The sequence below is a fragment of the Dermacentor albipictus genome, chromosome 5 (assembly GCF_038994185.2).
Source record: "Dermacentor albipictus isolate Rhodes 1998 colony chromosome 5, USDA_Dalb.pri_finalv2, whole genome shotgun sequence".
NCBI classification, from domain to species: Eukaryota; Metazoa; Arthropoda; class Arachnida; order Ixodida; family Ixodidae; genus Dermacentor; species Dermacentor albipictus.
The window spans coordinates 129266941-129283892 of NC_091825.1; the positions used below are offsets into that span (position 1 = coordinate 129266941).

Genomic DNA, 16952 nt, shown 5'->3' on the forward strand with positions numbered 1-16952 from the left:
CCTCCTTTTGTCGCGCCTCGTGGGCATTCTGTACCATCTATATATGTCCGAATAAACTGAATTGAATTGAATTGAACCTCAGACATCGTCAGTCGGCAGCGATGCCTTCGTCCGGAAAGCATGTCTGTCAAATGAAGTTGTTTATGATTTGTATGTCGTCAGGTGGATCGTCCGCCCGCTTCTTCCTTCTCTTCGTTTCTATTTTCTCTTATATCTAAGCTTATGCTAACTGCAAGCGGTTCGCTCATAACAGAACCGACGTCTCACTATTTCGAGGCGCGGTGAAATCGCTAACATTCAAACGGCTTTCGTACGAAATTTTACGCTCTGCAGGCGTTTATTTGGCGTTTATTTGTAATTTGTCTACTCAAACCATTACTGATTACAAAAAAAAAGGATCCACAAACTAATCTGCGTAATATAAATAACATATCTAAAGCCGCAACTGTGACTACAAAAAAGAGCGCTAAGGGTTTTATGTACTAATGTCGTGAATGGAATATTAACACTACATTTCAGGAAAAAAACTATACTATCATTTTCAGCACTTCGTAACTATACGGTTGCTCCTTGTTGTTAGCAAAATAATAGCCACTAGCTTTCCTATATCTGTTAGTCTCTCCAGCATGCCGTCTCGTAGCACCAGACACGCATCAAACAACAATTTTAATTTTCCTACGTGCTACAATGTATGCAGCGAACGATTATTTGAATTCCGCGGTACCGCGGTTCTTTTCACTTGCAGCCGTCAGACTATTTTAATTATGCTACCAATTATCTGCTGCAGCGATTCGATTATGGACGTATCTTTTTACATCTTTATTATATTTTTATTGATATATATCTTCTTCACTGGTGAGCTGTTTAATGCATTCTTTCACTGGACCGGCCACTAGCCAATGCAGGCTATCGTCCCAGATAGCTTATATTTATTTCTTGCGGTTTATCAATACGATTGATTGATTGATTGATTGATTGATTGATTGATTGATTGATTGATTGATTGATTGATTGATTGATTGATAGATATACGCAAGAGCCCTCGTTTGAGCTTGGAAAGAATTGACCCTGTCTACGTTTACTCAAACATCTTCCAACCGCAGCCGGTCGCAAATGTCGCAGGTGTGACCTTGCAAAGGCCGTAATATATGCGCAGATTATTTTGATTCCATTTTATTCATTTCTTATTATCCGTTGCAGTCGGCGGCCGATACAACCGAGAACGAAGGCGCGGCTTTGTGCCACCTAACCACAATAGGCAGAAGTAATTAAATATAGAAATAGTCGTGGCAAAATGCGGGTCTACAACGCAATAGTATGTGCGTCAAGTATAAGTATTCAATAGCAGTACCTATCAGCGTCGGCGGGCGCCACCATCAAACTGCGATTCCACTGGTAAAAGAAATAATAAAAAAGTGATATTGAAGTATGACTGCAGTCCACGACTCATTTTCCGCTTTAATCGTTTATTACAGACAAAAAAGAAGCCGGTCATAACGAGCGAACAAGACTTGCGATTTTAATGAAACTTAACATTTTTTATACATGCATGCTCAGTAATGACGATCACGATGGGAATAACCAGTTTGAGGTGCTTATTTTGAGTCCACGTGTTTTCCTTACTTGCCTTTTCTTTCCGTTTACAACAACAACAACAACAACAACAACAACAACAACAACAACAACAACAACAACAACAACAACAACAACAACAACAACAACAACAACAACAACAACAACAACAACAAACAACAACAACAACAACAACCAGGACAGAAAAGATATAGCACCATTTTTGTATTATTATAAGACAATCGGGGCAGTGAAGAAATTAAAGTGCCAGAACTTTATCACTGCGGTAGCATGGCAAGAGATATAATTGCTTACTAGCACAATAATGTTATTGCATGAAAAGAAAATTGAGAATTATTATTTACTTTAATGTATAATTTGCGCATGTACGCTGTTCACGACAAGCGATAAAATAAAGTCTTATCACTAACGAGTGTTCGCCTATGTCAATAATTGTTTGCTTTCGTCCTTGCATGTCGATGAAATAGTCTTGTCGCTAAGGTGTGTTCATCTATGTCAATAGTTGTTTGCTTTCGTCCTTGCATGTGTAAGCCTGCACGATTGGGGAAGGAGTTTCATTATTCACTGCTGAACTACAGGGCTACAGAAGAAGAAAGGAATCGAAAAACTGATAGCTTTCCGAGCACTCGCGACATGTTTATACCCGCATTTTTAAGGGCTGACAGCAGAAACATCTGGTACTAAGTACCAAGCTCGTTCCTAATGAAATTAATGAAATCTAAAAAAAAAATACTGCCGTTGTGATCGGGTAGGCTCGTGCCATCCATTCCTAAGGCCAGTGGTGTCTTTTGTCTAACACTGCACCAATCTTATCTCGCGCCTTGTTACTAATGAGAAGTACTTTCTGTTTGAAACATAAGCTACCAGAGTCCATCTTGCAAGTGTGGGGAAGCGGACGAAGGCGTCTCTAATGTTACGCTAAAAACTATTCACTTACTGTCCAAAAACAAATTATGCAAGAATTGCAGAAAAGGCAATGTCATTAATTATGCAAGAACGTACTGCTGCTGTGCTTTATTTGCGAAGCTCTTGCGTTTATAATAGGTTAACCTCGTTGGGTTCACTTTGGGTGCTTAAGGACATATAACGTTACAATACGCTACAAACGATTATTTTACACAGTATTGATCGCGTAACTTGCGCATTAGTAGCATATGCATTAAACAGGATTCTCGAAAGTACTTAGACATGTCCAGAATTCCACCTGCACTATACTTATTTACTCCCGGAAGAAGAATACACGTGCGCTAATGTCGGCCAGGAAGTGCCTGTTTTTGAATAATCGAAATGTTCCTACTCATTTGTTAAAGGTTCTCTGTGCAAAAAAAAAAGGAAACTAGAAAGGTGTCCGTGCTCGGGAAATTGTAAAATTTCTATTTAATTTTCTTACTCGCTGCTCAAGGTAAATAAAAAGAAGAGCGTGTAGATGCTTAATGATTCGCTTCTTGTTCAGACCAATTATGCAGAACACTGCAACCTCAAAATGAACTTACACTGTGCCGGGTTTGAATCCTCAACATGGCTACGGCACAAATAGTTCAAACAGACCGAACACATGCGAACTGAAAGATTTCACGCACGCTTTGCAGCGAAGCACTCATGTCAGATAACGACGAATCGTATATATTCTATGGCACTTACGGGGCAGTCATTGACGCACTTAAAGGGGGAAGGCGAGGAGTACTCAAAATAGCTAACCTTCTCTGTTTGATGTGGTTTTCGGAAATTCAAATTTCTCGTCGTGCAACTCGATGATGCGAAATGAGCACGTGTGCTTTGGTGGGCAAATACATTGTCCCGGTCACAAGAACACTTTGTGTGTCATGGCTGTAGGCATTAGCCGTAAAAGAATGACCAGTGAGCGCATTGCGCACGAGCGTCTGTTGCGTTATGGCTCACGCTGACAACAGCAGCTTCTCGAGAGTTCTGAGGATTGGCAGCTTCACGGTAAGTTTGTTGAGTTGCAAGTTCTGGTCCTCTTTGGAGTAACGAGCTGTAATTACCGTAATTTAGCGGGATGTTATTTTTTTGTCTCTCCGTGATCTCTGCGGCGCGTTCCAATGAGTGCGACTTCGATCCTTTCTGATGACTCCCTCAAGTGTCCAACCACGTCTATAGCTCCTCGTGTAGAGTCCGGGCACTATATCCACTGTATTCTTTTGAAGATTCACTCTGATTTTATTGATAGTTATTACACGGGACTTTTAAAAAGTACGTCTTTATGGTTGTTATTTGATGATGATAAATTGTTGTACTCTTACAATGATCTCAGACCTTTGTAATTTCGTGTACATAGCGTGCATAACACGCTTAGTATGTCTGCAAACTTTCGCTTTCGTACAATGTTTAGTGCTTCAGAAACGGATGCATATATAATGTAAATTACGCGGACGCTTTTTATGTCGCAATGTTCGGTGGCTGAACCAAAGTTTCATGGACGGACGGACGGACGGACGGACGAACGAACGAACGAACGAACGAACGAACGAACGAACGAACGAACGAACGCACGCACGCACGCACGCACGCACGCACGCACGCACGCACGCACGCACGCACGCACGCACGCACGCACGCACGCACGCACGCACGCTAGCAATCGGCACAATGTCTAACTCATAACCTCTCTTTGCATTAAATATCTGTATGCTTTACGTTTGTAGCTACGAGTTCGCAGTTACGAACTTGCAGCTGTCAAATTTCCATCTTTTTATTCACTGTGCAAATGCCGCGTAAACGTATCTTCTGAACATATACTTTTGGTTTCAGAATCATAACAATAAGTCATTATTCTCCAACGATTTGGAAGGGACCCCAGACGAAAAGCTACAGTAAAAGCATATGCCTCACATAATACGCAGCTACTGAAATTATATTTCGTGCATATCAGATACCGCGGGGATCTAATTTGCCTAAGTGCCGCGTTTCCTGCACAACGCCAGTTTTTATCCAGAGCAAGTGAGGCCCATTGCCTTATATTTAATTCACGGTGAGTTCATTCATTCATTCACGGTGAGTACTCTAGCCATCCACGCGAAAAGACTCGTTCCGCAGAAATATGGCTTTATTCAAATGACCTTGCATGCAGCAAACGACATTGCGCTATCGTTAGATCGTTATACGCCATCTCTTTATTTTCGTGCAATGGAATGGAGGTTACAAAACAACCTGTCCAATGCTATGGTTTGGTCAGAAATGTTAGCGAAAGCTACGGTGACGTTTCAGTACTCTAGCCTTTTTGTTTTGTTTTTAATAAAGTAGTAAAAAGATGTGTTCGAGCAGGCAGGTAGCGTCGGTCTTTCCTCAACAATTTACGCTTTCAAAAGCCGCAACGATACGATGACAGGGTCTGCTACAGCCGGGAAGGACGTAAGAGCGCCTTAGATGCATAAAGCTCGGAGCAGCTGACCCCCGCAACGCACAGCCAAAGCCTTCTATATAGCATGGCTAACGCCTTTTTTAGAGAGAGATAGCAAAGAGAGGAAAGGCAGGGAGGTCAACCAGACGAGCGTCCGGTTTGCTACCCTACACTGGGGGAAGGGAAAGGGGAACAGAAAGAAGGAAAGCGAGATAGAGGGAACACGCCTTTTTTAAGAGACAAAAGTAATGCAAGCAGTAACAGAAACTTCTCAATCCGCCGCGCAAAGCTATTCTTATAGATAGATAGATAGATAGATAGATAGATAGATAGATAGATAGATAGATAGATAGATAGATAGATAGATAGATAGATAGAGAGAGAGAGAGAGAGAGAGAGAGAGAGAGAGAGAGAGAGAGAGAGAGAGAGAGATTGCAGTGGATGGACAGGAAGGATTGGCTACCCTGCACTAGGTAAGGGGGAAGTGGGCTGAAAGTTGAGAACAAGAGAAGTTCACTCTATGGAGAGACACACGCAAGGAAATGTTCATTGTTCAGTTCACCACGAGGCGGTCGTACAGCCTGGTGCACTAAAAGAAGTGCGGCAGCCCTTTTGTGACTTTGCACATAGCAGACTCGGGAGACAATAGTTCCAGAATCTTCTCTTTTCTAAAAGGCATATTCTGAAATACTGAACTTAAGATGGACGCTTGAGACTTGGCAAAGATTTTCAATGACGGCAAAGTGCTTTTGAATTCTCTGAATATTCTTTTGGTACAGTATATAATCACTTTTGTACTCGGCGTGTTTGCGTATGCATCTTGGGTAAATCCAAATATTTTCGAGGAGGCGCTCGTAACGGATTGCTAGCAATTTCGCTATTGTCTCGTGAGGCGCATTAGTCGAACGCTTGTCTGCCATGTTCTCGGGCTACAGTCGACGTGCCATTGTGCTGTACTTGGAAAGATTCGAACGTGGTACACATGAGTAGAACAAAAAATGCATCGCCCGCATCTTCTCGCGTACCTAATGTTGAGCAGTTCACGATCGAAGCATACTTTATGCGTTCGTCAAGAGATAGACAAGTCATTGAGATTAGGTGTCGCTTGCAAGAATGTGTCAACTTTAGGAGGCAAGGGTACAGTGCCTTCCAAGTGTATACTGTGAAATAATATTTCACGAAAACTGTTAGAAGTGTTAGAACTCATCAAAAATGTTAGAACTAGGCCCGATTTGTGTTGCCAACCGCCAAACACCGTCCATCATCGCACCTTAAGTAAGGAAATAACAATTCATAATTATTGCCCAGATTATAACTCTACGAATGTCGCAGCTAACTCTGACCACGAAGGCCGACGGGATGTTGATCCATACCGCGAAGCAAGGCCCGTATTCACGCAATGTTCTTAAGACAAAATTGTTCGTAAGAGCAAATCTTAGCCAATCCCGATGCTGGACAGAGGCTGCCGGCCAGTGACGGATACCACTAACGAATGAAATACTTTGTGAGTTCGGGACCATGGAGGTAACTTAATAGCCGAATAAAGTGTCCTTAATTGCTTCCATGCGCGGGAAAGGAGCTCGTGTTTGTTTTTGGGTGGTAGTCAGCAGAGCGAAACTGTTTAGCGGAGGCTCTCGCTGGCCTGATGCCTTAATTCAGGTAGTAGGCAAGTGTTTATTGGTCAGTCGTCTGATCTTAAGTTCACGTACTGCGTGGCGCCCGCGTCTAAAGGAACGTTCCACGTCCGCCGTCATGGGTCTGGGTGGCGCTGGCTAACACTCTCAGGATCACATCTAACACCCATACACAAATGCCCAAGTGGCAAGCAAGATCGGCAGCCATAATTTATTCGGTAGAGCATAGCACGCGTCATGTGAAAATGTGGGTTCGCCTATCACCGGCGCCAAGTTGTCCTTTGGTCCGCTTTAATTTTTCGCTTATTTCACCATATGATTAAAAAAAAACACACAGTTAAATTTTATTACTTTCCTTGGTTTCATTGTCTTTTGGCCCGACGTAGTTGTCTAGGGCAGTGAACTACAGGGATAATTGGGGCAATGACTGCTGTGATTTGCGTTCGTCAATTCAGTGCTAATACATGTGCTTGTTAATTCAAAGTAAATTGCTTACGAACTACCGTAAAGTTAGCTTTTCTTTTAGCGTGTGACGCGTGCTACCAAACTGCACGCAGCTTCCCCGCTGCTGCGGTTTCTTCTCATTTGAATTCAGTGCAATACGTTCGCACTTTCTTTACGAAGGAGAAGAGTCGATAATTGTTTTCGTTCACGGAAAACTACACTGAGCATTACTGACTTTCTATTGCAGTATGCTCTGTACCACGTCTCCGAACACGGAGAGCTGGACGCCCCCATCCAGGGCGTCTGCGGCGAAATACTGAAGGCTGTTGTCTCATCCATGTGGATGAGGTACTGGAGATTGTCTGCTCTGCCATGGCCGCGGGCGTCAGTTAGCGTTTAGCGGTGGCGAAACAGTATGTTGTTGGGCTAAAGCTTATAGCAACTGTATGGCGAATGATTAATATCAAGCATGCGGTATAGCGCACTTTGCAGTTATAAAGCTTCCAGCGCAAAGAAGTAGATACTTTACAGTGTAAAGTATTTTACAGCCTTTATCTAGCAGTAGAAAGAGACCTTAAAGGGGAAAAAGCGCACAGCTGTCATCGTTCTTCTTTCTGTAGAAGCAGCTGCCGCACTTCTAGGCACCCAGGCAACCATAGCAACAAACTCAAGCGCTTGTGTCTCTCTGCTTTTGTCATTTTTGAAGTGCTCACAACTGCACTGATTCCTCAATAACAACAACAGTCAACCAGCTAACGCTTCAGTGTCTCCTTAGTATTTATGTATTTATTTATTTACTTCACCCTCAGGGTTTGCACATTACAGAGGGGAAGAACATTACAGACCAAAACCGAAAAAAAAACACTTGATACTATAATAATAAGGAGCGCGGATGACCAACAAATTAATACAAAAATATACAGCTGCAACTAAGAAGAAACAGAGTGATTTCAAGATCTAGAAGTAAAAACAAACAAACAGGCTAAAAACAAGTGAACAAATTGAGTACGTATAATTAAGCAATGTTGAGCATGTTATTAAAAAAAACTCTTAAGGCGCGTAGCAGTAGTAGTAGTTGCTTCTGGCAGGTGATTCCATTCGGAGGTGTTTCGAGGTAAAAATGCGTGTGAATAGGTCACGGTTCTGCAACGAAGAACATCAACTTCTTGGAGGTGGTCAATTCTATATTATATGAAGGGAAGGGATTTAATAAACTGTTCACAAAGATGATTGTTGTGAGCCGGGCTATCTTACGATGAACAGTGAGCCGGGCTATCTTACGCCGAATGGTAAGTTCTGGAAGATTAAGCACTGACTTCATCATGGTAACACTGGCTGTGCGGTCAAAATTAAATAAGATAAAGCAAATGGAACGATTCTTCACTCTTTAAATTTTATTTATCAGCGCAGTGCCACCGGGATTCGAGATAGATGATGCGTACTCAAGTGACGGATGAAAGTAAGTGGTGTAGATAAGCTTTTTAAGTGATGCGGGTACCATATAGAACTTTCTTCAAAAGTACCCAAATGAACGGTTAGCTTTGGCGATGACGTACCTTACATGGTGGTTCCATGATAGGTTACTGCAAATATGAACACCGAGATATTTGACAGATGAAACAAACTCAAGATACGTATTATCAAGATGACAGTGTGGACATGCTAATGAGGGAGAAGATGCGCGCATTGATTTGTATTTTGAAATGTTTAATTCCATGTTCCACGTTTGACACCAGACAAATGTGTTATTTGTCTGGTGTCAGACAAATAACACAAATACAGACGCCTAGGGAACACCCGATAGCATTTGCTGGACTGGGGAATCAACAGTATTAGCAGAAACAGACTAAGTACGGTTAGAAAGGAAAGCTCGAATCCAGTTATGCACATTAGGATCTAGATGTAAGTGGCCAATCTTTAAAAGTAGTAAATGATGACTAACCTTGTCAAATGCTTTAGACTAATCTAAAAATAAATTCATTTGTGAATCCAGAATCAAGCAAATGATCCACTATTATTATATGATTATCGTATGATGCAGTATTATCAGTATCAGCACTTAAATTTCTCCTTAGCAGTATCTTCTTAGTTTGTTGCACTAAAAGAGCATAACCACTCGTGCATGAAAGAGATGGTCTTGAGTGGCCGACTGTACATAGATGCTCGACATTTCGCTTAGTGTGTGTGAATGAGTTAGACCCATGCGTTCTCTTCCTCCCTCTCTCTTATTTCACTTTTCCACCTTCTGACCCGCGTGTAAGGTAGCAAAGTCGACAAAGTCTTATCAGATTCTCTGCTTTCTTTCTCTCTCTCTCTCTCTCTCCTCTCTCTATGCCAAAATAACCTGCCCAAGCACACAGTTCAGTTAGACAAGTCCCAACCCACTGCACTAAAGACATACACGTGCATGCATTAGAGTGGCGCCGTTTTTAACAAATGAACACGTGGAATCACTAAATGATGGCATGTTTTTGACTGCTCTTGCCTGCAGATACGACCTGATACAGGCGAAGGACCCTCTGTGGGGCCTGAAAAAGGAGGACGGCAACTGAACGGGGCTCATCGGCATGGTCCAGCGCGGCGTAATTACCGACACGTACTGGCAGATGGTCGTTTTTCGGGGAACCGGATGGGGCCGGTTTAGGAGAAAAGGAGATGGGAAAACGAGGAACGCGGGGTGTGCTGCATGCTTTCGTTCCCTCGTGAGCACTATCGACAACGCCAGACAGGCCTATATTTCTCAAGCGCCTGGCTGCTAATGACAGTGCCCCCTGTCTCGTTTCTGACGCCCTTGTTGCTTGCGAAAACTGATACTGAGGACACGTGGTGCAGCTGTCGAACAAGCGGTCTTAATTTCTATTAGATCACCGAAAGCTTGTGTATTTCGTTGTACTGTTTTTCGGGTGCGTCGGGAGGCCCGTGTATAGCGTTTTCGGTGTACGTGTTATGAAGAAGAAAAACAAACCAACAAAATATACCAAAAGAAAAGAGTGTTTTTACACGGGCTTAAGTTTGTCGTTACTAGAGATTGCGACACTTTCAGTCTTTCAGAGTCGTTATGTCCCTGTTCCCTCAGGGAGCCAGCGTAGTGGTTGGAAGGAGTTTGCTTTTTATTAGGCCCTTTTAGCCATACGTTTCAAGAGAAAGTGATCACGTAGGGACAGCAAGACAAAAAATTTATGCCAGAATGCAGACACTACAAACGATAAAGAAGGAAACACTAACGGCAAAATGAAAAAGAAATGTTAAGGTGGCGTCATTACAGATGAAAAAAAAAAAACAACTATACATTTTTTATGTTATGTTTTGCAAGAAAGTAGAAGTAAGCTAGTAGCCTTGTTTCAAAAATATATTGCTTTCTAACGACATGCAGATAGCTTGTTCAAATACAGAATTACTTAGTGGTTGGACTCGCATGCATTTGTAAGCCTTATACGGATCGAAAGTAAATTACTGCCATCACATGCTATGTAGTATTGATGCGTGTGGCTGTATTAGCAAAGAGCCATTCTAAGGCACAGGATTTGTTGCCTTGAAAAATACCTCAAAGTACGTCGCTAAAAAAAAGTGCTGTAGGGAATAGGAAAAATGGCAATTAGTGGGAGTTGAGCTAGTAACCACAGACATCAAGCACCTTGTAAAATTTAAGGTAAGAAATTAACAAGAAAGGCATCTGGTGAAGCTTGTTGCCAGGGAGACAGACACTAGAGTACGCTGTACCCGAGTTCTGTCTGACTGATGCAAAAGGGTGATGCTATGAATCTCCAGTGAGCCCTATTGAAGCCCACTAACTTGTTTTCCTTGAACAACATGTTGAGCCATGACGAGTAGTGCTTGTGTAGAGCGATGGGTTCATAAGACGCTAGCAATTGCAACTTCTACACCTGGGCACCATGAATGCATCAGTGGCGCCAATAAGCTTAATCGGGTGTACAGTGTACCTACGTGCGTCTATTCAAGCTAATTTATGACGCTTTTAATTTCAGCTGTTACTTTTGTCTTCAAAATAACTGATGCAGTTGTGTCGTCTCTCACACGAACGAAATATGGCATACCTGCGGACAATCCGTAAACGCACTCGATGAAGTAAACGAGACTTCCCAATAGTTGTCCAACACTACCGCCCAGCCCGTTCAGTGCCGTGGCAACTTGGCTAATGCTTGTCTTCTTCCTACGCGCGAACACTGAAAGAAAAGCATTTCCTCCCCTCTCTCCTGCTTTTAGGAAGTCGACGTGGCGCTGTCTGTGATAAACCCGAGCGATGAAGCCGGGAAAGTGGCTTTTGGCTCTCGGACCTTCGTGCCCATCGAGCTGGTGATTCTGGCGGGTCGCCTCAGCCGGAACAACGGCAGCATCGTCGACACCACTCGCATATTCAGCTGGCAGGCACGTGGCATTTTGATTAAACGCAAAGCATATCAATACAAAAAGGTGGCCAGTGTAGGTCAGTTACTACTTGGCATGTTCGGACCAGAATTGCCTCTTTGTCATACGTATTCTTCTACAGCCATTCGACTGACGTTTTATGCTGTTGTGGACTCACTCACTCACTCACTCACTCACTCACTCACTCACTCACTCACTCACTCACTCACTCACTCACTCACTCACTCACTCACTCACTCACTCACTCACTCACTCACTCACTCACTCACTCACTCCATCAATCAATCAATCCATCAATCAATCAATCAATCAATCAATCAATCAATCAATCAATCAATCAATCAATCAATCAATCAATCAATCAATCAATCAGTGTGTGCCCATGACCACGCACTTCACGTTCTTCATGTGTCATCCGTTAGTGTGTGGCACGCAAATTATCCAAAGGGACTCGACGTGAGCGATGAATTGGTCGTCATTAAATTAATTTATTGGACCGAATACTCGTGATCACCGTCCACGTGGGTGTAGAAAACATATACGCTTAGTTTTACCCATCCAGCTCTTGCAGAAATAAGCGGCAGTTTCACCCAAAAGGCAAAGAACCGATTGCGATAGCAAATTAGTGGAGAGCTATACGAAGTAAGGATAGTAATTTTATCCGTCGTGTAAACTTGTAAACATAGGCATAATAACTAAATTAGCAAGCATGGTGTCATGCGCATCCCAGCAAACATGAACACATCTCGCTCGATGAACGCGGGAACTCGCTGTCAAAACGCTGCAGCGCGGCAGCAGCAGTGAGCGAACTGACCTTAGTGCCGTGCCTCGCTTCAATGCGAACTAAGCCGCGACAGCACAGCGCGTGCCGGACTGTGTTCCCTACACAGATGGCTTTCAAGATACAGCGGGCGCGTGTAAAGCCCCTTAAACTTCGTAAAGTTGTGCCACGCTTTGAAGAATGCTGCCTCCTCCTCGCGTGCTCTGGCCGAGGCTGACGTCGCGTCGCTATTGGTCTAATAGCATCACGTGGGCCATCGCGCCGTGCATCAGCGCCATTTTTGCTCGAGAAGCGTCTACGGAGTGGCCAGGAGCTCATGTTGGCGCCGTTGCTACGCTCGAGCAATGTAGGCGGCTCCACGGTCGAGGAGGGAGCGTGAAATAGAGGAGAAATGAGGAGGAAGGAAGGCGGAGGAGGAGAGTGTCACTACTTTACGAAGTTTAAGGGGTTTTAGGCGTGTGCAGCCGGCCGCGCCGCCTGGAGTAGAACGCCCCTCTCCCTCCCAACCCACGGCTGACCTTGTCCCCATGCAAATGGCTTGCAGATTGGCCTTGGACTTTATATGGAACCTCACGTCGACGCCGACGTCGGCGGCAGAAATGCGCTTGCAGATTCCATATAATTGCTATTGCTAAAAAAAACAAATTATAAAAATTGGAGGACGCTTAAGCTTCGCTTCCAAGAGTGGAAAGCGATAGCATTCAAAGATCCCTGACTGCTACCTATACGCTTCCTGGCAAGTGCAGTATATTGCGGGCATCCGCAATATACTTAATCGATAGAAAGACAGAAACTGTTTATTCGAACATGTTGCAAACCGCTCTGCAACTTTCTAACTGCATATCTTTCCTATCTTCGTCGCTTCAGAAGTTGGTTAACTAATATTGACTAATTATCTAATTAAAGAAACTACAAAATATAGCTTGACACACTACAAACAAAAGTGAGCAACATGAATTTGGTGGCGTCGTCTTCGAGTGCATAGGAATATTTTTAAACTTTGGCTGAATTTAGCTGAAGCACCCTGCATACAGGAATCTTCGATCACGGGGACGCCGGCGCCGGACGTCCTCACTAAAACTGCATTTTCTGCGACACGGGACCCTTAACTCTATCGCGTTAATATAGTCCTACTGTAGAGTCATGTACTTGTTTTGAAACGTGAAGATTAAGTCATGGCACGATGGACAGTAACTCAGTAGCCATGAAAACTACAATATTAGTCTAGATTTAGAAATACAGAAACGACATTCCATGCAGGTATGGGCTTGTGTGCTCGGAGCCATTCTCATCTCCGCCCTCGTCATTTCGTCGACCAAACATATTTTCCGAATGCGGAAGAGGACCGTGAACAAAAAGCACCCATTGGTCTACGATCTCTACGAAACTGTCTGTGACCTCATGGCGAACCTCTTGTGCGAAGGTAAGAAGCTATATTAGCAGCCAGTGGCGTCTGGTGCTTGTACTAAATGTATCGACAGTATCGAGCACCAGGTCGTTCTTGAAGATGTTTTGGGGTGGAAAATCTTGGTCTCTGGGAGCTTGGTCTCTTGGATATCGCGGATACGTTAGCCGAAATAGGGAGCGCTTATGTTGCAGTAACAAGGAATATTCGAAATTTAGGTGCATCACAGACGTTGTTTTGGTGTTGTTCTGAACGAAATATTGGAAAATTCGTGTTATTTTTGTTTTGTTTTGCTGTAACAATTCCGTAGGTTATTTCTGAAGTCTTTTTAATCATTTCACCCGCCGTGGTTGCTCAGTGGCTATGGTGTTGAGCTGCTGAGCACGAGGTCGCGGGATCGAATCCCGGCCACAGCGGCCGCATTTCTATGGGGGCGAAAAGCGAAAACACCCGTGTACTTAGATTTTGGTGCACGTTAAAGAACCCCAGGTGGTCCAAATTTCCGGAGTCCTCCACCACGGCATGCTTCATAATCAGGAAGTGGTTTTGGCACGAAAAACCACATAATTTATTTAATTTTTAATTTTTTTGAATCATTCAAATGAGAAAAATTTTTCTAGCAATTGTTCTTCCACTCGCTGTGAGTTTTCAATAAGAGAGTAGGGGGAATAAGGTAAGTTAGGTTACGTAGTACTGGCTAGTGGTATGAAGCTTTACAAGTCATACAATGAAAAATTATATTCCAGTGTCTCATTGAATATGTGCAGGGTTGTGAGGTCATAACTGTAGTCAGCCAAGCAGGGGCTCAACCACCCAACGTATTCGCACGTAGGACAAGTTTGTTGAGCTTGTTAAGACGAACCGCGTTGACGCTGACAGAACATCCTCGATCACAAATAATACTAGTATCACCGGGGTGTAAACATGGAAAGAGACACCTCCACTCATACATTTCTTGCAAAATGCTGGTCTCTTTAGCAAATGTCAACGCCACTCTGAGCTATGAGTTACAGTGACACCCTGGCAAAACTGATGCCACTAAGCATTCGACATGCAGGTCCGCCTGTACAATCCACACCTTTCACACACACCTTCACACCTTTGGTGTGAAGTGTATTGGGAGTACCTAGCCTGCACGGCACAGGTTTGCTGGCATTTGCACCAACTGGACGTCACTGTACTGCCACCCACACCACTTCACAACACTGCCACTTACGCTGCATCAATGACGCTTCACCACACTACGCAGCGTCCGCGTTAGCACCGACAACCGGTCCAGCCCGGATCGTGACGGGTGCTTTCTGGGTGCTGGTGATCGTGATGACCACATCGTTCGCGGGACAGATGAAGGCCAGCATGATGGTTAAAAAGGAGGCCGGTCGAGTGGACTCCATCCGGGACATCGCGAGAAGGCCATCCCTGAAGCCGTATATGCCGCAGGGAAGCTCAGTGGTGTCTTCCATAAGGGTGACGAACCAATCATTACAGCTCCTAGTGCCGTTGGAAGTGAAGGAAACCACTAAATGTGACCCATTAAAGTGGGTCACTTTTAAGAGTTACGTTTCACTGGACTCCTATATGTCATACTTTAGCCCTACGCAGTACATTATTTAAGATTGTCCTTAGCACACGAGGAGAAATTGTGCCGTTTTGAGTGCTACCACTTTCCTACAATGCCCACAAAAGGTCAAGGATTGACTTTCTATCGCTGAATAATTCACTTAGTATGATCGCATTCCATTAAAAGTACGCTTGTTCTTTCTTCTTTTTATTTTATTGACTCTGACGTACCGGCAACACCCATGCTGGCGACATACCATTTATGTTGATTTGTGCTGATTTGTGCTGACCAAAGGGGAAATCAAATTGTGTTCATGTACCACAGAACGTGCTGCTATGCAGAAACTTTATAATCGTTTTTTGTTTGACGTGACAAGAGAGAAATGACTGACGTAAGCGCTATACAGCGGCTGAGCACGTTGTACTGTTTGAAGACTGTTTCAGCAGTGTCGAACATGTTTTAGCGAATACTTGCGCAGAGGCTATTTCAGGTGATGTTCATAGGCCTACTTGGTAGTACAGTGCCGGCCCCGCATGCATAAAACCCTTCATATGCAGCGTGTCACCGAACACGCTAAAATAGTGAATGGGACAGAATAGCCTCAAAATTATCCTAAAGCCATATTCGCGCTGTCAGAGGATTCGTGCACCTGTGCCACAGTCAAGAAAGAGGGCCTCTCCACGCATACAGATCTGGTAACATAACCCCGTAATAACAGACAGTTGTTTAGCCGGTGGATCAATGTGTAAACGCATAGAGCAACTCGGTGGAATTAACGAGGTCGAGGTCGAAAAAATAAGGTGTTGAAGTCGAGGAGTGTATAGATCTTTCCGTCAGGGTGAGAGAACATCTCCTCCCTGGACGTCTACAAGCTCTACAAGATGTCTACAAGCTGTCTCCCTGGATGTCTACAAGCTCGCTTGGTGCAGCTTCTGCACAGTTTTCGAATGTTGCTAACGTGTGATCAAATAGATAGATAGATAGATAGATAGATAGATAGATAGATAGATAGATAGATAGATAGATAGATAGATAGATAGATAGATAGATAGATAGATAGATAGATAGAAATGGAAAGATGAAAAAAGTAACCAGGCTGCACTTTGTTTGCTACCCTACACTGGGGGAAGGAGAGACGGACAGAAAAGGGAAGTGAGAAGGAAAGGAAGAACGAGTTCTCTGTGCTGGGGTTAGCACTTAACTCGACTGCAGTCACATTCGCCCGGTATGCAGGGCTCTCAAGACCCTTCGTACCAGCGCGTGTGGCGCATGGCGCAGCATCATGCGTCTGTGCTGCCGATTCGACGTATCCTGACACCGGAGGCGATGCGCGAGGCCATGCGTTCCGAAGCGGTGCTCATCTCGAGCCGAGCCTCGCACGTGTTGGAAGGGGAGAAGGCGTGCTCCGCCAACGACGCGCGAGGGGAGTTGTACGTGGGCCGCACGCCCAAACAATAATTACGATATTTCACAGCAACCAATCGCACAGTTTGCTTTTCTGACTAAGAACCTCCTATTAAAAGACACCAGAAGAAACTACGGTTCGTGAAATGAACGGCAATAAAATGTCAATACCACCGTGCCGGACATTACTAATTTAGGAGCCAATGGCAAACTCCGTATACACAAATGTATGAAAGTTACACGTGTTGCATAGTCTCCCAAAAAGATCACGTTCCCAGAAGCGCATCCACGATGCTACGGGCATAAATGTCCATTGCTGCAGCATTCGACGCAGGTACTGCATCGCGAGTCACCTGATCAGCATTTATAGGAACTCGACCTTCGTT

At 44.0% G+C, this 16952-nt stretch overlaps 1 protein-coding gene across 1 annotated transcript; it reads left to right on the forward strand.

Annotated features, from left to right (window-relative positions):
• The first annotated feature begins 10087 nt into the window (after positions 1 to 10087).
• LOC139060342 (glutamate receptor 1-like) lies at positions 10088 to 16620 on the forward strand. Its single transcript, XM_070539455.1, has 5 exons — positions 10088 to 10120; positions 11254 to 11415; positions 13457 to 13619; positions 14851 to 15068; positions 16396 to 16620. The coding sequence occupies exons 1-5, from the start codon at positions 10088 to 10090 to the stop codon at positions 16618 to 16620; spliced, it is 801 nt and encodes a 266-aa protein (XP_070395556.1).
• Positions 16621 to 16952: the final 332 nt, after the last annotated feature.

Bases quoted from the DNA above. Each gene is read 5' to 3' on its own strand.
- LOC139060342 (XM_070539455.1), top strand. From the start codon at position 10,088: ATGTCCCTGTTCCCTCAGGGAGCCAGCGTAGTG. The intron at 10,121-11,253 runs GTTGGAAGGAGT...TCCTGCTTTTAG, and splicing joins CTCAGGGAGCCAGCGTAGTG to GAAGTCGACGTGGCGCTGTC. The intron at 13,620-14,850 runs GTAAGAAGCTAT...CACACTACGCAG, and splicing joins GGCGAACCTCTTGTGCGAAG to CGTCCGCGTTAGCACCGACA.